This window comes from Lissotriton vulgaris, chromosome 6 (assembly GCF_964263255.1).
Source record: "Lissotriton vulgaris chromosome 6, aLisVul1.2, whole genome shotgun sequence".
Lineage (NCBI taxonomy): Eukaryota > Metazoa > Chordata > Amphibia > Caudata > Salamandridae > Lissotriton > Lissotriton vulgaris.
The window spans coordinates 981,090,925-981,113,207 of record NC_141694.1 but is presented as its reverse complement, the minus strand read 5'-3'; the positions used below and the strand labels follow the sequence as shown (position 1 = coordinate 981,113,207).

The window sequence follows — 22,283 nt, the reverse complement described above, 5'->3', positions numbered from 1 at the left end:
GTTGGGGGACCCATACAAGCCATACCTTGATGGACTCCCCCGTGTGTCTAGTTTTCATAAATGTGTGGGTTTGCTAGATTTATCAAGATGGCTGCCTAGCCTGGGGCCACAAACCCAGGTGGCGCCCCCTTACCAAACTAGTAGGTTGTTTTGTGATAAGTCATTTTGATGTCTCCTCAATACGTTTTGAGCACTTACCTATCGCGGGTACTTAGGGCACCCACATGAGTGAGGTACCATTTTTATCAGTAGACCTGGGGGAACGCTGGGTGGTAGGATATTTGTGGATCCTTGCAGATTCCAGAACTTTCCAACACAGACATGTGAGGAAAATGTTTTTTTTTTACAAAGTTTGAGGTTTGCAAGGGATTCTGGGTAATAGACCCTGGTGAGAGTCAGACAAGTCACCCCATCCTGGATTTCCCTGCATGTCTAGTTTTTAAAAACGTATAGGTTCCCTAGGTTTCCCTAGGTTTCCCTAGGTGCCGGCAGAGCTATGGTTCAAAAGCTACAGCTAGACACTTTGCAAAAAAGGGCCAGTTTTCATTGTTAAAATGTGGTGTGTCCACATTGCGTTTTGGGCCGTTTCCTGTTGTGGGCACTAGGCCTATCCACACAAGTGAGGTACCATTTTTCTTGGAAGACTTTGTGGAATGCTAGTTTTAAAAAATGTATAGGTTTGCTAGGTTTCCCTGGGTGCCGGCAGAGCTAGGGTTCAAAATCTACAGCTAGGCACTTTGCAAAAAAAAGGTCAGTTTTCACTGTGAAAATGTGGTGTGTCCACGTTGCGTTTTGGACTGTTTCCTGTTGCAGGCACTAGGCCTATCCACACAAGTGAAGTACCATTTTTCTCGTAAGACTTTGGGGGATGTGGGTGGGTGGAATTGTGTGGATCCACACAGATTCCAGAACGTTCCAGCACATGAATGTTAGGAAAATGTATTTGTTTACAAAGTTTGACGTTTGTAAGGGATTCTGGGTAACAGAACTTGGTGAGAGCCAGACAAGTTGGCCCATCCTAGATTCCCTTGGGTGTCTAGTTTTCAAAAATGTTGATGTTTGCTAGGTTTCCCTAGGTGCCGGCAGAGCTAGGGTCCAAAATCTACAGCTAGGCCCTTTGCAAAAAAAGTGTCAGTTTTCACTGTGAAAATTTGGTGTGTCCATGTTGCATTTTGAGCCGTTTCCTGTCACTGCCACTAGGTCTACCCACACAAGTGAGGTATCATTTTTCTCAGTTAGACGTTAGGGAATGTGGGGTGGGTGGAATGTTGTGAATCCACGCAGATTCCAGAACTTTCCACCACAGAAATGTGAGGAAAATGTATTTTTTTTACAAAGTTTGAGGTTTGCAAGGGATTCTGGGTAACAGAACCTGGTGAGAGCTAGACAAGTCACCCCTCCTGGATTCCCCTGGGTGTCTACTTTTCAAAAATGTATAGGTTTTCTAGGTGCCGGCAGAGCTAGGGTTCAAAATCTACAGCTAGGCACTTTGCAAAAAAAGGGTCAGTTTTCACCGTGAAAATCTGTCAGTCCATGTTGTGTTTTGGGCCGTTTCCTGTAGCGGGCACTAGGCCTACCCTCACAAGTGAGGTACCATTTTTATCGGGAGACTTAGGGTAACACAGAAATGTAGAGCAACTGTTATTACCTATTGACTTTCAATGCATTTCTGCCTTCCAAATGAAAAACAATGTGTAAAAAAGAAGTCCTATAATTCTCATTCCAGTATGGATACTCAAAATGTGGGAAATGTGCAAATAGCTACTGTTTCTAAACTCTCTATTTTGTTCCAATTTCAGAAATACAAAGGTGTCTTTCATCCCAATTTTTCACTGTATATATTTTACCAAATTAATTGCTATACACCCGGTAGACAATAAAAAAACATTGCAAGGCGCTTCTCAGTTATTGGCTCTGGGTTCGTCAGGTTCTTGGTGAACGTACAAGTCCTATGTAGACCACAACCAGAAAAGTCGAGCGGGTGTAACAGTATATTGCTTTCAAACATCTGTCATAATTAGAAGAAATTACAGGTGAAAACATTGCCACAAATGGCTGTGTTTTCCAACTCATATTCAATTTTTCCTACATTCAACTGTTAGTTTCTATAAAGAAACCTTGAAGGACCTACACAAATGACCCCTTGCTGAATTTAGAATGTTGTCTACTTTTCTAAAATGTATAGCTTTCTAGAATCCATTATTGCTTGTATACCCAGTTCTACCACTAACTGGAAGAAGGTTGAAAGCACAAAAATAGCAAAAATAGGCTATGTCCCAGTAAAATGCCAAAACTGTGTCAAAAATGTTGGTTTTCTGACAAAAGTCTTTCAGTCCCTGAAAGCTGGGAAAATGATGATCTGAGCCCCACAAACCCTTTGTTGATACCATTTACAGGGAAAAAACCAAACACTTTCATTTTCAGCACTTTTTTCCCCATTTTTAAAAAAATACACAAAATGTTGCTGTATTTTGGCTAATTTTCGGGTCTGCTCAGGGGAATACACAAACCCTGGGTACCTTTAGAATCCCCATAATGTTGGAAGAAAAGGACGCAAATTTGGTGTGGATACTTTATACGGTCAAAAAGTTACAGGGGCCTAAGCAGGAACTACCCCAAATAACCAAAAAAAGGCTTAGCACGGGGGAAAAGCCTAGCAGCAAAGGGGCTAACAGATTCAGGGATGCTTGTTGGGAGGTGGCTAGAATTGCATCACAACAGCCCAATGGGCTTCTTCCTGAAAATGTAAGGGCGCAAACCCCCTCCCGTGTAGCAGAATCTCGCTCCTAGCCACGGAAATATTACAGGGCAGGTGCCAGGCATGGACAGTGTGAGAAGCTGCCCAGGGCTCCACTCTCAGCTCACAAACACAGGGCCCCACACCAGTGTATCACAGCAAGGCAATGGCGCACTGGTTTGTTCCTGATGGTTGCTTTTCTACTTTGAGAGAAAGATAGCTTCTTGCAATTGTGCCCACAGGAGGGGCTCCTCCCCGGGGCCTCACAACCTTAATATAGTGAGGCTAGACCTAGTGCACAGGAGGGAAGGGGGGTCCTATTAGCACAGCAAGGCGACACATTTTGCAGGGTTGTCCAGAAATCCTTCCTGCTGCCCATTCGGAGGCACCATAGGACGCCCTTTGTCCTGCAGCAGCTTTAAGCCTTTCTGATATAGAGCAACTCTCACACATTCAGCTAATTATGAGCTGCTAAGAGGTGCTTGTAGGTGGCTGAGAGGGAGGGGCTGCAACCCAGGAGGAGTCTGTACTAAAAAAGCTTCAGGACCAGGGTAATCTACTGAGATACAAACAGCTCTGAATGTGTAAGGCTGTATGCAAATTAAAAGGACCAGCACACTGAGTTTCTGCCCAGGGCCACCAGAATCCTAGAACCGGCCCTGAATTATTAGATACTGCTTTTACAGCTCAGACCGTGCTGAAAGAGTGAGCGTTGTTTATCTTTTGAGAGGGTTGATAGAGGGAGAGGAGACCAAAATGTGGGGCAATAAGGTCCCACAGTATGTTAGCTGACATTCTGCCAAGGGAACCGAGATTAATGCTGTCGGGCCGGCGCGCCTCCCGTCGAACTTCAAAGGAAGTCCCCTAGTCTCTTGAGAGTAAGTTAAACATGGGATATATGATGTTAAAAATGCGTTGTAACAAGTGCACACCTAAACATGCATGCATCCACCTGTGACGATACTGCGTCGTGCAGAATAAAAATTCCCATGACGAGCTTCCAGGACCTGAGCCAAAGTACAACGAGTCATACGTCTACCTATTTAAACCGGTATTTCCAAGACCGTGTGACATTGTCTGCAAAGACTCCGCGCAGGATGGCTCAATCCTCTGTTGCCGACGTGCTGAAGAAGGCTTTCTTCTATGTTTTGATGTGCATGAACTCTGCGCAAACAGCGGATCCTGCGGTCAGCAGCGGCTTTATACCTCTTTGGGACAAGGTCCCTGCAGACTTTAACGCTTTCAACAAGACAGATAATCATATAATCATTGCTCCATGGAGATATGACCAAAGACTGGCAATGTACAAAATTTTATTAAAGTCCTGTAACAAATATTTCAGTATTTTGGGATTGAATGAAACTGAAAACTTGTTATGGGGCCCTACCTTACACCTCCGATGGGAGTTTGAAACAGGTAAGCACTTTGGAAACAGGAAATATTGAGAAGTTCTGAGTTCTGTTAAATTATTCTTACTTGGATCGTATAACAGAAATATATTTGTTGGATTGAAACAACACTTAGTGCTAGATCATGTGGCTATACTCCACCGTTAGTTCCATTTCAGTGATCTATGTTTGCGCTTCTACTTCAGTTTGGATAAAAAATAAACGATGTATTCAGAGGTAGTGGAGTTGAGCAAGTCACCTTCAATCTTACAGCTTGGAAAAAAGGCAAGCAGTTTCTAAACTTGTAAGTGTCGGCCTATTTCTTTGAGGCATGTAAGGTACCCACAATCAATGCCATCCTGCACATATCCTCACCAGCTCTTTGTAGCCGCTGCACGTTCAGTATTAATCATGTTCAAAGAACTTCTGTAGTTTACTCCTCTTTCAAAATGAAAATTAAAAAGCCAAATGTATGCTTTAGGTATTTTACATCCATTCATGTGCATCAAAGCAAAGATAGTTAGCAACTGTTATAAGAAAGCAATTAATGAACAGGCATGATAATGGCTTTAAAAATGGCATTTTATTTTTTTTCTAACTGTTTCTTCTGTGATTCTATGCTGATGAGCCCTGTCATTCTGTGCCCTGGGCTGAAATAAAATTGTAGTCTTACTTCTGTTTTGGGGGATTGTCCCGGTTTTGGGTTTACAAATTCTGGTTCCCCTACCTTCGATGCCCTCAGCCAGCTCTGGTCTTAGAGCCCCTGAATGTTGCGTAGTTTTGGTGTAACCATTAAGAGTAAGGTTTTACATAGATGGCATACAAAGTGCACACACCCCAGATACATTTCTTCCCCCCTTTGATAGAGACACCTGAGTCCGGTTTGGTTTCCGCAGTGTTTACGTTTTTATTAAAATTACAGTTCAAGCCCAATTACTCCATTGGTCTCCATTTCTTAATTGTAAAACTTGTAAACTTGTTAACATCACAGTTGTTCAAATATTATTATTCACACGTATGTACATATTCATTCTATTTACAGCCCGTTCTCCAACGGGGCATTGCTTGACCTTCGGGCTGTGCCAGCAGGCCACAACCAAGTTAGCCTGCTCTCCTTAATGTAACCGCCCTCCGGTTAACAGAGCCGCAGGCAGGGGCGTAACACAGGCCCCCGCAGCCCATGCTGTGCGGGGGGGCCCCTAGCTCCAAGGGGCCCCCTCGGCACTGAACTTTAGAAGGGAGAGATCCTGATTGATCCCAGAGGGGGGGCCCCCTAAGTACCGTGCAGGGATGCCCCCTCACTTTTCGTTACGCCAGTGGCCGCAGGTAAATAAACTGCCACCACTTGTGGCACCCAACGGCTTCCAGGGTAGAGCTAGAGATTCCAGGGCCACCAGCAGGTCAACCCCAAATCTCCCGCCAGCCCGGAGCCCATGATGATATTTAAGACCCGTTCTGGGGTAAAAAATGGCACTGACCAAAGGAGTCCCTGTGATAGCTCTTGCCCATGACCCCACAACCGCACCTAAAGAAGCCCTACTTCAGGGATGGGTGGGTGGGCAACTTCTTTCTGCGACGTCCGACTCCTGGGAGGTCAAGTGGACAAAAGAGGGCGTCCTCACGTGCGGCGCGGCTTTTAAGCTTCACGCTCCCGACTACTTCCGGTCCCATCTAACCTATTGGTGACGCGTTTCCTGTTTGACCCTTCGCTTGTCCCTTCCGGGTCGTGCGGCCCGAAAGGGATTTTCCTTACTTCATGGCCCTTTGGCTGCCACTAACGGCGCCACGTCCCTTAAGTGGGGTGGCGCCTTGCATAGATGGCATACAAAGTGCACACACCCCAGATACATTTCTTCCCCCCTTTGATAGAGACACCTGAGTCCGGTTTGGTTTCCGCAGTGTTTACGTTTTTATTAAAATTACAGTTCAAGACCAATTACTCCATTGGTCTCCATTTCTTTATTGTAAAACTTGTAAACTTGTTTATCAACATCACAGTTGTTCAAATATTAATATTCACACGTATGTACATATTCATTCTATTTACAGCCCGTTCTCCAACGGGGCATTGCTTGACCTTCGGGCTGTGCCAGCAGGCCACAACCAAGTTAGCCTGCTCTCCTTAATGTAACCGCCCTCCGGTTAACAGAGCCGCAGGTAAATAAACTGCCACCACTTGTGGCACCCAACGGCTTCCAGGGTAGAGCTAGAGAATCCAGGGCCACCAGCAGGTCAACCCCAAATCTCCCGCCAGCCCGGAGCCCATGATGATATTTAAGACCCGTTCTGTGGTAAAAAATGGCACTGACCAAAGGAGTCCCTGTGATAGCTCTTGCCCATGACCCCGCCACAGGATGAGGCGCTTACTGGCGGACTCAACCTCCCCCCCCTGCGCACAAGAGCTTCCGAAATGGCCCCTAACACTGTTTGTAAGAAAAGTTTATTGCCCGCCTCTGAAAGGTGCACTCCGTCCTTAGCGTATAGTTCAGACCTGGAGGCTTGTATTAGTTTATGTCTGATCGTGCCAATGCTCGATTTCTGAAGTATTTCTGCTACTGACTGGTTCAACCTTTTCACTGATTTATTCACGGCCTTTGGGGGCGCGCCCAGTGCCCATACCTGCCTCGGAATGACCTCAGACCATAGCAAAATGACATTCGGAAACATATTCTTGATAGCTGCCAGCGCAGTGAACAATGATTCTTTTACACCCCTTCTTCCCGCCGGGATCATGTCATTGCCTTCGCAATGCAGCACCAGTACATCTGGGGTAGGCATGCCTCTATCCATGGCTGCCCGCAAGTCGCCGGGGGCGTCGGCTAAGTGTTGCCCCCCCTACCCTCACCCAATGGTGGTCCAACTCTTGGGTCACCAGCGACTTTCTCTCCAGCAAACTGGGGAAGGCCAACCCCGCCCTGCGAATGAAGGAATGGCCGCACAAACATATTTGGGGTCTTTTGGGTGTGGTACCTAGAGCAAAGATTTGAAATGAAACACGGTCAGTCCTAACTCTGTACAATTAGGGTGGGGGGGCGCGCCCCTACACTCAAACTAGTTGCGGACGAACGTAACGCTCGTAGCATGCTGACTTCCAGCGCCCTAGTCTCCTAATAGTTTCCTCAGGGAGCCCCAGGCCTGCCGCTGTAGTAGCTGCCCCAATACGGAATGAGTGAGATGTAAAAGAAAGATCACTGAAATAATATCGAGCCCATTAATATCGACTTGCAAAAATATCGATGAGAAAATATCGAGGGACAAAATATCGAGTTTCTATCTTTATACAGGTAAGTACAAAAATATCGACTCTAAAATATCGACTGTAAATAATATAGACTGTCAAAATATCGTTTTTTTTATATGTCTTTAAATTAAGTTAAAACTAATATAATAATAAATTTATTTAATATAAACTTAGTTAAAATGATTAAATAAATGTAATTTTAATAAACAATTAATGTAAATTACAAAAAAAGATAACAAAAATAATAAATATATATATATATATATAAATACATATTATTAACTAAACATATATAATATTTTTACCGTAGCATAGCAAAATGGTTAAAATTTATTGTAACAACTATAGTGAATTCAACAGTAGAAAAACGCTGGATAGCGTAGGGGTAAAAATTGCTATTCCCACTCCAGTGGGTGCAACAGTAGGGAAAACGTTGGATAGCGTAGGGGTAAAAATTACTATTCCCACTCCAGTGGGTGCAACAGTAGGGAAATCGTTGGATAGCGTAGGGGTAAAAATTACTATTCCCACTCCAGTGGGTGCAACAGTAGGGAAAGCGCTGGATAGCGTAGGGGTAAAAATTACTATTCCCACTCCAGTGGGTGCAACAGTAGGGAAAGCGTTGGATAGCGTAGGGGTTAAAATTACTATTCCCACTCCAGTGGGTGCAACAGTAGAGAAAGCGCTGGATAGCGTAGGGGTAAAAATTACTATTCCCACTCCAGTGAGTGTAACAGTAGGGAAAGCGCTGGATAGCGTAGAGGTAAAAATTACTATTCCCACTCCAAAGAGTGCAACAGTAGGGAAAACATTGGATAGCGGAGGGGTTAAAATTACTATTCCCACTCCAGTGAGTGTAACAGTAGGGAAAGCGCTGGATAGCGTAGAGGTAAAAATTACTATTCCCACTCCAAAGAGTGCAACAGTAGGGAAAACATTGGACAGCGGAGGGATTAAAATTACTATTCCCACTCCAGTGGGTGCAACAGTAGGGAAAGCGTTGGATAGCGTAGGGGTAAAAATTACTATTCCCACTCCAGTGGGTGCAACAGTAGGGAAAGCGTTGGATAGCGTAGGGGTTAAAATTACTATTCCCACTCCAGTGGGTGCAACAGTAGGGAAAACATTGGATAGCGTAAGGGTTAAAATTACTATTCCCACTCCAGTGGGTGCAACAGTAGGGAAAGCGTTGGATAGCGTAGGGGTAAAAATTACTATTCCCACTCCAGTGGGTGCAACAGTAGGGAAAGCGTTGGATAGCGTAGGGGTTAAAATTACTATTCCCACTCCAGTGGGTGCAACAGTAGAGAAAGCGCTGGATAGCGTAGGGGTTAAAATGACTATTAATTAACAATTAACTATTTTAATTAATTTACATAATTAATTAATTATTAATAAATTACTTCCCACCCTATCCCCCTATAAACTCACAACCCACTACAGAAAATAATTTACTAAGTATTAATTATTTATCAATTAAATATTTATAATTAATTATCAATTATATTTTAATTATTTACCAATTAATAATTATTTAACAATTATTATTAATTAACATAATTAATTAATTATTATTAAATTACTTCCCACCCTATCCCCCTATAAACCCACAACCCGCTACAGAAAATAATTTACTAAATATTAATTATTTATCAATTAAATATTTATAATTAATTACCAATTATATTTAAATTAATTACCTATTAATAATGAATTAACAATTATTATTAATTTACATAATTAATTAATTAAAATAAAATTACTTCCCACCCTATTCCCCTATAAACCCACTACAGCTACAGATTTATATTACACAATTATTAAAAATTAATAATAACTACCTTATTTTTGATTTTTTTTGTCTATATTCTGTCTAGTCGATATTATGTCTAGTCTATATTTTTGATGCGATATTTTGGCTATTAATATCGATATTACTCGATATTTTTATAGTCTATATTATGTCTGGTCGATATTTTGGCTAGTCTATATTTTTTACTCGATATTTTGTCCAAATGATATTTTGGAATCGATATTATGTCTGTTTACCGTAAAACAAGTAGAGTCTACGCCTAATCTGGTCAGCGCCATCTTCACTACCCTCGTGAACTGAAATCTAGTGAGGGGGGAGCCGTCCTTATGCAACAAGACCCTGTCGTCGTTCCCTTGCGGCCTGATGTGCAGGAACTCCCTTGTCAATCTAACAGGACAGTGCGACCTCTCCGCCCCACTGCCTAAGTGTATCCATGTCCCCTTCCCCATAGGATCTGTCTTTGACCTACGTACCCTGACTTTCAGAACGCCCCCTGCCTAAATAAGGTCCCCGCACCGTAGGCCCCCTCCTTGTCCGCCTTAGAAGCCGGCAGTAGTTCCGAGATCCTGAGTGCCCCATAAAAGGCTAGCACGTAAGCTACCCTAAACAGCTGGGTTTCATAAGGGGAAAAACAAATCTTAGGCAGGGTCTCCAGGATGTCTACCAGTCTGGCCGCGTCTATGGGCCTTCTTGAATCCTTCGCCCCAGGGGCCAATCGTTCCCATCCCTACACCGCTCTCCTAACTCTCTGGTCCTTTGTTGGATCTACCACCCCACTTAAGCCAGCGTAGAATGCTAGTGCCGACAGTTGCCTCTTCATCATTGCCACTGATTTCCCGCTGTCCCTCTGATACACTATGAAGCCTAACACGCTCAGGGGTGAGAAGACCTCCGCTAAACCTGCCCCTTTTAAATATTTTTTATAAAACTGCCACGACCTCTCATACATACTCTTGGTCTTGGGGGCCACTGATGCAGTTATCAAATCGGGGGCTGCGGGGCACCAAGTTTCCATAGCCCCGCCGGGAAGTCCGTCATCTCTCTGTCTGCTTGCAGCCAATGTGTGCAGAAGTATGCCAACTTAAAACGGGACAAGGCATCAGCGGCACGATTGTCTACCCCCAGGACATGTCTTGCAATGAAATGTACATTGCGCCGCAGGCATTGCAACACTAGTTCTTTCAGTAACCGCAGCACCAATGTGCAAGTTGCTCTCTGGTTATTAATCGCCATCACCACCGACATGCTGTCCGACCAAAAAACAATGCACCTGTCTGCTAGCATTTCCCCCACAGATGCAGTGCCACTACTATGGGAAACAGTTCTAAGAAAGTAACATTGCGTGTCAGACCCTGCTGTGTCCATCCCTCAGGCCAATGCTGCATGCACCACTTGGGACCCAAAATCGCCCCGAAGCCTACGCTCCCTGCCACATCTGTGAACAGTTCGAGGTCTGCATTCGAGGAGGCCAGTTTCCGCCATATCACAGACCCATTGAAATTGTCCAAGAAAGCCTTCCAGATGCTCAAATAATTTCTTACCTCGGCTGATAGCCTAACCCTATGGTGCTTTGCGCGGAGCACCGACATCGCCCTTGCTATGCTCCTAGAGAATGCCCTGCCCATCGGGATAACTCTCATGGCAAAGTTCAGTTGTCCTAGCAAGACTTGCAGCTGATGTAACGTGACCTTCCTTGACCTTAAACAGTCCTCGATGGCAGCCTTGAAAGCAGAAAACCTTGACTTTGGTAGCCTACAAACCCCTTCTCTTGTGTCGATCTCAACGCTTAAGAAGGTCAGGCAAGTGGTCGGCCCTTCTGTCTTCTCTGCTGCCAAAGGAACCCCCAGGGCTTCAGCCAGGTGCTGGAATCCCAGCAGGGCCTTCCTGCATGACTGTGAACCCCGAGGACCGAGGAATAGAAAGTCGTCTAGGTAATGTACTACTGCATGGGATTTATCCTCTGAAAGGAATTGCTCCACTGCCCATTCTAAAAATCTGGCAAAAGATTTGAATACTGCGCACGCGATTGAACAGCCCATTGGCATACACAGGTCAATGAAGTAATCTCCCCTGAAGGTGAAACCCAAGAACTTAGTATCGTCCGGATGCACTGGCAGGAGCCTAAATGCAGCCTCGATATCGGATTTGGCCATTAAGGCCCCCTCGCCTAGGTCCTGCAGTTTTTGGATTGTAGTGTCAAATGTTGTATAACGGACCGTGCAAAGGTCTGGGTCAAGCTTGTCGTTAACTGATAGGCCCGGGGGCTTGACAAGTTGTGTATCAGGCGAAATTTTCCTTTCTCTTTTTTAGGCACTAGCCCTAATGGGGAGCAAACCAAATCGAGTATTGGAGGCTGACTGAAAGGGCCCGCCACCCTCCCCAGAGCAACTTCTTTCATTATCTTATTTTCTGCTGCTTCCATATTCTGCAGCACCGAGCTCTGGTTGCGCGGGGGACACTGGTAGGTGTGGCTGACGACGGGATACGAAAACCAGATATAAAGCCATTATGAAGGAACTGAGCCTCTTGCAAATTGTCATAGCTGCTAAGGAGGTGGGTCAGGACATGTGTCTTAATGGGAGTTGGCAGATTTCTCGGATGGCTGTGGTGGCTTCCCTTTGGCTGGGGTTTGGGACGGCTGCTCTCTTGGCCTTCCTGACTTCTTAAAGCACCTAATCTCTGGGTGAGTTGCGCCCCCACAGTAGGAGCAGCAATGTTTGAACTTACATGTGGCCCCTCTAGTGCACTCATTTTTGTTATACAGCCAGCAGGCCTGTTTTTTGTCCCCTGCCCCCCTGTCGCTACGGAAGGACTGATTGTTTGAAGGGTAAGTAGCCTTGTTTGACGGGGCCGAGGAATAAAACACTGCATGCCACACATTGATCTCCCGTTGGTCCCACGCTATCCCGGGATGCACTGCCTTCATTTGCCTAAACTTGGTGTCATACTGTAACCACCCTGTACCTGGAAACTCAGAAGCTGCTCCGTGTATCAACGATATGTAACTGATTATCTGGGGGGCCAACGCAGGGTATCTCTCTACCATGATGGCGGCATAAATGGCGAATCCTGTAATCCAATTCCTTATAGACCACTCAACATATACCTTTTTCTGCTCGTACTCGCCTTCCTTGCCTTCCCTAGTCTTACCAGGAACTACACCCGCGTTGATGAGATTAAACACGTCGATATATTCCCCTCGTAGAATCTTTTCTTTAGTGTCTGCGGGCACGTGCCATGTGATCTCAGCGGATGGTGATAAAGTCATGGATGAGGAACCATATATCAACGGGCTGTAAGCTAATGACAGCTGCCCCGTCGGTCCCGGCCCCCCCTACGCCTGATGAATCGCTGGCCCTGCCGCATTTGCGCCTGTGCTTGGTGTTTGCCCTTGAGTAGATAGAGTAACTACATTTCGGGCTGAGCCCATAACCCCTGGTCCAACAATTCCGGGGTAAGCTGAAGAAAACACCATTGCGCTAGTAGGGCAATTACTAATTGCCTGTCCGTATGAGGTTGTCGCTGCTACCCCTGGGGATTGCGCTACCCCCCCCGACTGTACCCAGACTTGGGCTATTCCACTACCAGGTTGTGCAACTACAGGGGGCAACGATGTATGAGCGCAGGGCACCTCCGCATTAGCAGCAGGCGCCAGGTCCGGATGAGGGATATTGTTCTCTTTCGTAGCATTGGGAATCAAGTCTAATGTCTCGAGCACCTCCTTCTCACCTGAGGATGCTGGTTGGGACTCGGCTGCCCTGGGCCGCTTTTCCTTCGCCGCCTCTTTGAGCCTTTCTGGTGTGCGCCGCGCCCGTTTGCCTCGCCCTCTTTCCTCCTTGGCATCCGCTCTTGCTCCCTCTCTCATTGCTTTTAACGCCCAATCGACGCCTTTCTCCTTTGTGAATTCAAGCAGCTCCATCAGTGCGAGGTAGTCATCACTTTTGGCCTTGGCCCCTTTGCCTTTCGTTGACCGTTTCGGCGGCATTTTGCACTTAAAGATAAAAAGTGTTACAGTTACTTGGCAAAGACACTACCCTTAGTCTAGGATTGTCCCAACGTTGAACCTGTCGGAAAGAAAGCTATATTAGTTCGCTGCTGTATGGCCACTGAGCCCGCCAATTATCCGCTGCAAAACAGGCCAGTACTCGGCCTTCGATGGGTATTCCCCACGCCCTATCGCGGCTGGCTGCTTAGTTACTCCCTTAAATGCTCAGTGTATCTTGTGTTTCTAGGTGGACCGCTTGGTTGCATATGTTTTAGAGAGGCACGCGCTCCGTTTCTCACTCAACGCGCATCGGACCCCCTCAAACCTACGCGCTCCCATGCTTTGGAAATCCCACAACCCGCCGCTCAACCCGCTGCAGTGTTCAAAAGATTCTCATTCTGGATCAGCACGCATCGTTCACATGGGACTTCTTCCCACACTCTTTCACATTGCGAGGCCCACTCACCTAAGCCTGAAGTCGGAAGATTTCACGCACCCTGGTTCCGCTGCAACTTCTTTCTGCGACGTCCGACTCCTGGGAGGTCAAGTGGACAAAAGAGGGCGTCCTCACGTGCGGCGCGGCTTTTAAGCCTCGCGCTCCCGACTACTTTCGGTCCCATCTAACCTATTGGTGACGCGTTTCCTGTTTGACCCTTCGCTTGTCCCTTCCGGGTCGTGCGACCCGTAAGGGATTTTCCTTACCTCGTGGCCCTTTGGCTGCCACTAACGGCGCCACGTCCCTTAAGTGGGGTGGCACCTTGCAATTCCAGCATCCCAAATGCAGGCTGGCTGAAGTTATCAGAGGTCAGGTTGGGACTCCTGTAACTATTCCGGTGTGGATGTATGCATTGATGCCTGTATGTTATGTTAGCACAGATTTCTATGGCGTTGTATGACTTTTTAAATAACCTATTTACCTTTTTAAATAACCTATTTACCTGAAATAGATTCCGTCTGACTAAACAAACCATTCCAGTGTAGGGGAAAGAGAGGCTAAACATGCGCTTGTTTCCTAAAGTGCCACGCTGATTAGCTTATCAAGAAGAGATATATTTTTCCTTTGCATTCTGGCACTTTTGTGGTCCTGCTTGTATAATGAAAAGTACTGCATGCTGAAGTATGCAAAGAAAAAAAAGAGTAAGTCAGCTGCTCGTGCCTGACGTCCGGCGAGTTGGTGCTTGTCAGACATCATAATGTGTCCATATACAACACGTTGATGCATGCACCCTAATGCACATCATTGTGTGCCCCCACTATACATCATCTGTGCATCTATAGTGCACACAACCATTACCCCTGAATTGTACATGCTCTAGTGTTGCCCGATGTATCATATCCAGTGCTCAACTCCTGCACAACCCAACTTCACCTGATGCACAAAAACCCAGTGTCCTTAAGAGTACCAAATACTCCCACGAGTTATACCTGCCAGTGAAGGCCTTCGTTGCTTCAGTCAGTGCTCTCCTAAGGTGCACCACCAAGAGCTAGCCTAGAGGTTCCTTTGTGCACATCAGCTGAGCCTGCAGTCCTCTGATGTGCAGCAACCCTGCTTGTTGCTGAACAGGGGTATGTAAAAGTGTTGATCTGTGCTCACTGATACTGGTTATCTTGTGGGTATGTGTCTGTGAGGGTACTTGCATGGGCTTATTTAGCTTTATTCATCAGCGTGGATGTTCTATATGTTCATGCGTGCCCTTTTGGGTTTGTTGAATGTCAGGTTACAAATCTTATACCTGATGCTACTGAGTTTACAGCTCTGATGCCAACTTTTCATAGCTGGGAGGAAAGAAATGTCTCATTGAAACGCAGACTGTGCTTCCTCTTTTAATTGTAGGTCCACTATTATACAAAGATCTGAGCAAAATGAGAGTTAATCGTTTCAGACAAGGGTGCTGTAAAGTCTACTGTACAGAAGGGCTTAGCTTAGTCAGTGAGTTTCAGGAGATGTGAGTCTCAGATTCCCCGACCATTTCTGTGGTGTGCCTAACTAGAAATAAAGTTTGTCAAGCAGGGGTTGAGTCCCACAATTAGTCACCTTTGAACTGGGCAGTGCATTTCTAAGGGGACTGTGCACCTCAAACACCACCCTCCCCCCGAAGCTACACCCATGACTGTAGAGGATGTGTCAAAAATGCCAAAAACAGACATATATAAAAAGCTTGCAGACTTTTTTACATTCTCTCAGACAGGGCTGGCTCTAAGTCGGTGCCATCGAAGCTGCCTCACTTGGCACTGACCTGGGGGAGGGTCCTGGCTGGTGGGAGCATGGGACACAGTGTTTAATAATAACATATACATTTAAAAGCACATCCTGCAGAGTTCCTTCTATGTCCTGTAGTTTTCAGGCAACAATAACAATTTCATGATAACTACGGTGATTAATGCCCCGGTTACTTACCGGTAATCTTCATTACTCCGAGTATAGTCTTCCTCGCCACATGACTCACATAGTGAGCTTCAGCTCCACACCAGAACCCTCCAAAGCAAAAAGTTAGCCTCCCATCCCTTCCCAAGATGGCCGACCCATTACCACCTGACCAACCCATCAGCCTGAAACCACCAAGCACAAACATGAAGCCGAGAGCCAGACAGGGAGGGAGGGATGGAAACTCATGTGGCGAGGAAGACTATACTCGGAGTAATGAAGATTACCGGTAAGTAACCGGGGCATTACCTCCTCGTTAGTCTTCCTCGCCACATGACTTACATAGTGAGCACATACCAAAGCCAAGCGGCTTCATGGAAACTCACAAGAAACCAACAGACCAGGGGATGACCACGAAGGAGGCCAAACCCAACAGACCAGTACGAGTGGAAGGACCACCCAGGAGAGAGGCAACCACGAGTAGCAGAACCAACCCGGGACCGAAGACACCGGGAAGGCCGAAAAACAAACCGGACCCCAGAGACACCAAGAGTCGCCAGGAAAACCGCCCCAACCGAAGGAAGGCAGAGAAAGGCACGGGACCGTACCGCACGGAGCCAAAAGGCAGCAGCAACCAGGGCCAGAACAGAAACGAGCAGGCCCGAACAACACACCAGGGCAGCCCAACAGGCAGCACAAAGCGAGAGGAGAGCAAAAACGAACAGAGGACATCCCCACCACAGCGACCCAACAACAACAAAAATCCCCAGTGGAAAGAGACAACCAGACCGCACAACACAGCAACACCGCAAGGGCGGCCACAACCCACGAGGGAGCCGAACCAGAAAAACTGGGAAGCGGCACCAGAGCCATCCAACAGACAGGCAAGAGCCGGAAGAATGGAAAAGGGAGCCGAAACGAAACAGAAAGGGGACAAACCCCCGTCAAACAAAGGACCCCCGGAAGGGACCGCGACCCCAAGGAGAGAACCCAGGCAGGCACCAGGGAAAACGGACCCAGGAAAGGAGCCGGAAATGACACTGAGGGGACCCGGAGGAGACCCAACCAGGCAAAGGCGAAAAAACTGAAAAACCCACAAGCCCGCCAACGGCCAGAAGGGAGAAGAAGAGGCAGAAAGAAGCCAATCGGACAGGCAAGGGAACACCCCGCACAGGGACCAAGCAACCGGCCCAGGAAGAAACACAAGAAGGGAGCGAGCCGCCGAAGAGAGCACCCAGGCGGGCAAACAGACAGCCAGCCCACAACCAGGCCTAGCCCAGCGAGAAAAAGAAGAACCGACAGGCACAGGAGCGCGGCAGCAACACACCAAAGGCGTGAAGGACAGAAGGGCAGTGCGAAGACGAGCCCGAGCCATGACAAAACACCCAGGGAGCCAACAGGACCCGGGACCCCAAAACCAGGGCAAAGAAACGAGGATACACCCACACCGGAAGCGCAGGACCCCGCCAGGGAACCCCAAAGCACCCCCGGAAACAAAAACAGCCAGCAGGAAAAGGAACCCCAGGAAGCGCAAAGCCAGGAGCCCAAACGAGAAGGCCGAAGAGCCAAAAAAAACAGAGATCCAAAGGAAGCAGACAGGGCCAGACGGACCCAGGGGACTCCCGAACCAGGCACAAAGAGAGGCCCGACCCACAAACCACCGGAGGAGAGGCGAAGAGAACATGAGCACCCAAGGCCAGAAAAGCCGCAGCCAAAATGACCCAGGCAAGGACAGTACCAATGCGCCAAAGAAACAAAAGGGGCGAACCCCGCACACACCCCGGAGCACGAGGCAGGGGACAAACCCACCACAGGGACCAACAAGCCCCAGCAAGGCAGGGGAAAACCCAAGAGAAACCAAGGAACGGCAAAACACAAGCCAGACGGGAAAAACGACCAAAGGGAACCCACCGACCCAGCACAGACCGGGAACCCAAGCATGGCCAGAGGAAGGTACCTAACAAACAAAGTGTAACAATGGGTCAACAGAAAATGGTGCAGCTATCTAGATGACTATGTGTGTGATAAAGGAACACAATCCCTGAATCCAAAGTATTCTTGGTGAGAAAATATGTTCCCATCAGATACCCGTCCTGTACCGCCCTACATCACTTGGGATCCTTCACCCGAAGGAAGTGGAAAGAACCACTTAGGATTAGGTAGATTGTGGCCTAATCACAGTGTGAGGGAATGTAAAGTGTGTGGGTCTGAAAGTTTTTTGATGGTATCAGGGGGCACAAAGAATTAACAAAAAAGCAGTGCAAGAAGTGCTCATTGTAGCGTGTGAAAGTGAAAGAATTAATATTGGGTTGTGGGAGTGGAAAAAAGTTTATTGGGGTCCTACCCACACCCAAGGCTAAAAAACAGTGCAAGTAGTGGTAACAAATAACTACTCAGACTTTATCTTGGTCGACATGTTTCTGCAGTATACAATGGTTCAGAGGATACCAGTCTGCTTCATCAGGACCTTCTTATAATTAAAGTGCAACTGCTGAATATAAAGTGTATAGTGTGTATTAAAAAATCATATCACCTGCAAGCACCAGTGGATATGATCCAAGTCAATGAACAATGGACAGACACACCAAAAAGACAAACAAACACACAGTTAATAACGAAAGCTGCAGAACACAAAGATAAGCTCGTGAAGTACATATATGCCAAGCAATTTATGGTCAGTGTTTGTAACATCAATCAAACATATAAGCCAGGTACATATATCCTGGGTTTTACCAAACTTATATTCACTCACCCATGTTCTGGGGAATGCACTCTCCACCTCACCCGGCAACAGCTCAGGTACAAATGGAGCACCGCTCTATTAGATGTGAACAAAGAAAAACGAGATGAAAGAGGAAGAGTTCGCTAGAACTCAATCTGAAAACACTTTCCTTCTATCACTGGGGATTTCTATCCAGAGGTAGAAGTGGGTTACTGCTGTTACTGCTGTTAATGGTGCCCTGAGATTTTCAACCATAGGCAAATGTAATTTCCTGCTTAAATTAGCACAGTCTGCGCTGTTGAGTCCAAACAAGTATGGTTACAACTAATGCGTAATCGCCCTGCTTAATGCGGTGGAAAGGCGATCGGTTATCTCTCTGGAGATAATAAACCCCTATGCATGATAAGTAGGCACTCTTGGCCAAGATATGTTAACTATTTGGCATAATGTCTATTAAGTCTTACAGTGGCCCTTCATGTTAAGCGTAGAACACTCGTGGGCCAATCGTGTCCTCCAATCTACTCAGCACGCGCATATGTTTTTGCCGCTGAACTATAAGTCTAAAATGCAACTAGCCTGTTAAACTTTCCATCATGCTCGCACTTTGTCTAATAACCTTCGAATCCACCCGCTTAACATGTAGAGTATTCACGGACCCAGCGTGGTCTCTAAAGAAAAGGAACCATCCGTCTCAACAAATCTGCTCCGCAACCACCGAGCCCCGCTTACCTGTCCGTCGGTACTCCTCGCCTTCCTCTAGGCTGACTTTGGGAGGTACCGACAAGACAGGAAGCGGAATATTTATCACAGATCTGATTGGTCAAACGCACAACACGTGTGCTGCGTGTTGCCGTGCGTCACCCACGTGTATAGAGCGACCCGCAGTAGTGTTATCCGAAAATGTAGTCCGGAACCACCCGCTAAGTAGTTTCTTTACTCGCTATTCAACGAGGGAACGTGAACCTCGCGATATCGTGCGTGTCTTGGTTTCTTGAAAATGTTAATAGGCAATAGAGCGCAATCGGCCTAAAACTACAAAATAGATGGGATTTGTAGTTTGATATGTGACGCTTGGTCCCATTGTTGTTTATAAGCAGGAGTCTACAGTGTAACCTGCATTTAAAGTAGTTATATATTTCTTGGTAGGATTAATTATAACAGTAGATCCCTTTAGTTATTTGTAAAAAAATATGTAATGTGCACTTCATCTGAGTTTTAGAGAAATCGTAAGTTTCTCGATAGATATACAACAGTTAAAAGAAAGTGCAGAACTAATGGGTTAGCATGCCTATAGTTTTTATCTGATATTAGGCACCGATGGAGTCCCATATTAACAATATTCAAGGGTTGCAGTCCCTGACTGAAAGACTCATGAGGATCGGTTGGTGGGCAGTGTATTATGGAGACAGATATGTTACTACGCCCAGTGGGTATTGAACAAAGCTGGGTACTTTCCCACTGGTGTCCTAATTTATAGGGACATCCACGGGATGTCTTCATTTAGACCCCTAATATCGGTTTGGAGTTTGTGCACCCATCTCTGTTCTCTGCGATGTAAAAAGGTACTGATGTCTGTGATATGTTTCGGGATCATAGGCTGTTCGAGCACAGTCCATTGGAGGTCTGTTGGTGCATGAGTCTTTCAGATGTTGTATATCTATCGAGAAACTTACGATTTCTCTAAAACTCAGATGAAGTGCACATTACATATTTTTTTACAAATAACTAAAGGGATCTACTGTTATAATTAATCCTACCAAGAAATATATAACTACTTTAAATGCAGGTTACACTGTAGACTCCTGCTTATAAACAACAATGGGACCAAGCGTCACATATCAAACTACAAATCCCATCTATTTTGTAGTTTTAGGCCGATTGCGCTCTATTGCCTATTAACATTTTCAAGAAACCAAGACACGCACGATATCGCGAGGTTCACGTTCCCTCGTTGAATAGCGAGTAAAGAAACTACTTAGCGGGTGGTTCCGGACTACATTTCCGGATAACACTACCGCGGGTCGCTCTATACACGTGGGTGACGCACGGCAACACGCAGCACACGTGTTGTGCGTTTGACCAATCAGATCTGTGATAAATATTCCGCTTCCTGTCTTGTCGGTACCTCCCAAAGTCAGCCTAGAGGAAGGCGAGGAGTACCGACGGACAGGTAAGCGGGGCTCGGTGGTTGCGGAGCAGATTTGTTGAGACAGATGGTTCCTTTTCTTTAGAGACCACGCTGGGTCCGTGAATACTCTACATGTTAAGCGGGTGGATTCGAAGGTTATTAGACAAAGTGCGAGCATGATGGAAAGTTTAACAGGCTAGTTGCATTTTAGACTTATAGTTCAGCGGCAAAAACAGATGCGCGTGCTGAGTAGATTGGAGGACACGATCGGCCCACGAGTGTTCTACGCTTAACATGAAGGGCCACTGTAAGACTTAATAGACATTATGCCAAATAGTTAACATATCTTGGCCAAGAGTGCCTACTTATCATGCATAGTGGTTTATTATCTCCAGAGAGATAACCGATCGCCTTTCCACCACATTAAGCAGGGCGATTACGCATTAGTTGTAACCATACTTGTTTGGACTCAACAGCGCAGACTGTGCTAATTTAAGCAGGAAATTACATTTGCCTATGGTTGAAAATCTCAGGGCACCATTAACAGCAGTAACAGCAGTAACCCACTTCTACCTCTGGATAGAAATCCCCAGTGATAGAAGGAAAGTGTTTTCAGATTGAGTTCTAGCGAACTCTTCCTCTTTCATCTCGTTTTTTCTTTGTTCACATCTAATAGAGCGGTGCTCCATTTGTACCTGAGCTGTTGCCGGGTGAGGTGGAGAGTGCATTCCCCAGAACATGGCTGAGTGAATATAAGTTTGGTAAAACCCAGGATATATGTACCTGGCTTATATGTTTGATTGATGTTACAAACACTGACCATAAATTGCTTGGCATATATGTACTTCACAAGCTTATCTTTGCGTTCTGCAGCTTTCGTTATTAACTGTGTGTTTGTTTGTCTTTTTGGTGTGTCTGTCCATTGTTCATTGACTTGGATCATATCCACTGGTGCTTGCAGGTGATATGATTTTTTAATACACACTATACACTTTATATTCAGCAGTTGCACTTTAATTATAAGAAGGTCCTGATGAAGCAGACTGGTATCCTCTGAACCATTGTATACTGCAGAAACATGTCGACCAAGATAAAATCTGAGTAGTTATTTGTTACCACTACTTGCACTGTTTTTTAGCCTTGGGTGTGGGTAGGACCCCAATAAACTTTTTTCCACTCCCACAACCCAATATTAATTCTTTCACTTTCACACGCTACAATGAGCACTTCTTGCACTGCTTTTTTGTTAATTCTTTGTGCCCCCTGATACCATCAAAAAACTTTCAGACCCACACACTTTACATTCCCTCACACTTTGATTAGGCCACAATCTACCTAATCCTAAGTGGTTCTTTCCACTTCCTTCGGGTGAAGGATCCCAAGTGATGTAGGGCGGTACAGGACGGGTATCTGATGGGAACATATTTTCTCACCAAGAATACTTTGGATTCAGGGATTGTGTTCCTTTATCACACACATAGTCATCTAGATAGCTGCACCATTTTCTGTTGACCCATTGTTACACTTTGTTTGTTATGTAGTAATAGGGACTGTAACAATGCCAGGTCATTAAATATTTCCCACTCATGCCCCCCCTAGTGTATTACAGAGGAAGGTACCACCAACACACGGGGAGGAGGAACCCAGCACCCCCAGGAGACAGAGCGGGAAGAGGCGGGGGAAAAAGAACCAAGGAAGGGCCAGAGGCACCGAGACCAACAGGAAGGGGAGGATCCGCAAAGGAAAAACAGGGGTGAAAAAACACCGCCAGTCCACAAGACCCAAACCACGACCAGAGGAAAGCCCCACCAAGGCAGACAACCCCAACCGGAAAACAGGCTGATTCCTATACCGCTGACTGGGAAATGCTGGAACTCCGCCAGGGCAACAGTGATCTTCTACAG

General features: G+C 46.2%; 1 protein-coding gene across 1 annotated transcript in view; it reads left to right on the top strand.

Annotated features, from left to right (window-relative positions):
* The first annotated feature begins 3,812 nt into the window (after positions 1 to 3,812).
* The window catches only part of C6H6orf58 (chromosome 6 C6orf58 homolog), a 951,187-nt gene continuing 932,716 nt past the window's right edge, over positions 3,813 to 22,283 (top strand). Inside the window, exon 1 of the mRNA XM_086927013.1 lies at positions 3,813 to 4,153. Coding sequence (XP_086783139.1) covers positions 3,835 to 4,153 — 319 coding nt within the window. The 5' untranslated portion in view covers positions 3,813 to 3,834. The remainder of the gene's footprint in view (positions 4,154 to 22,283) is intronic.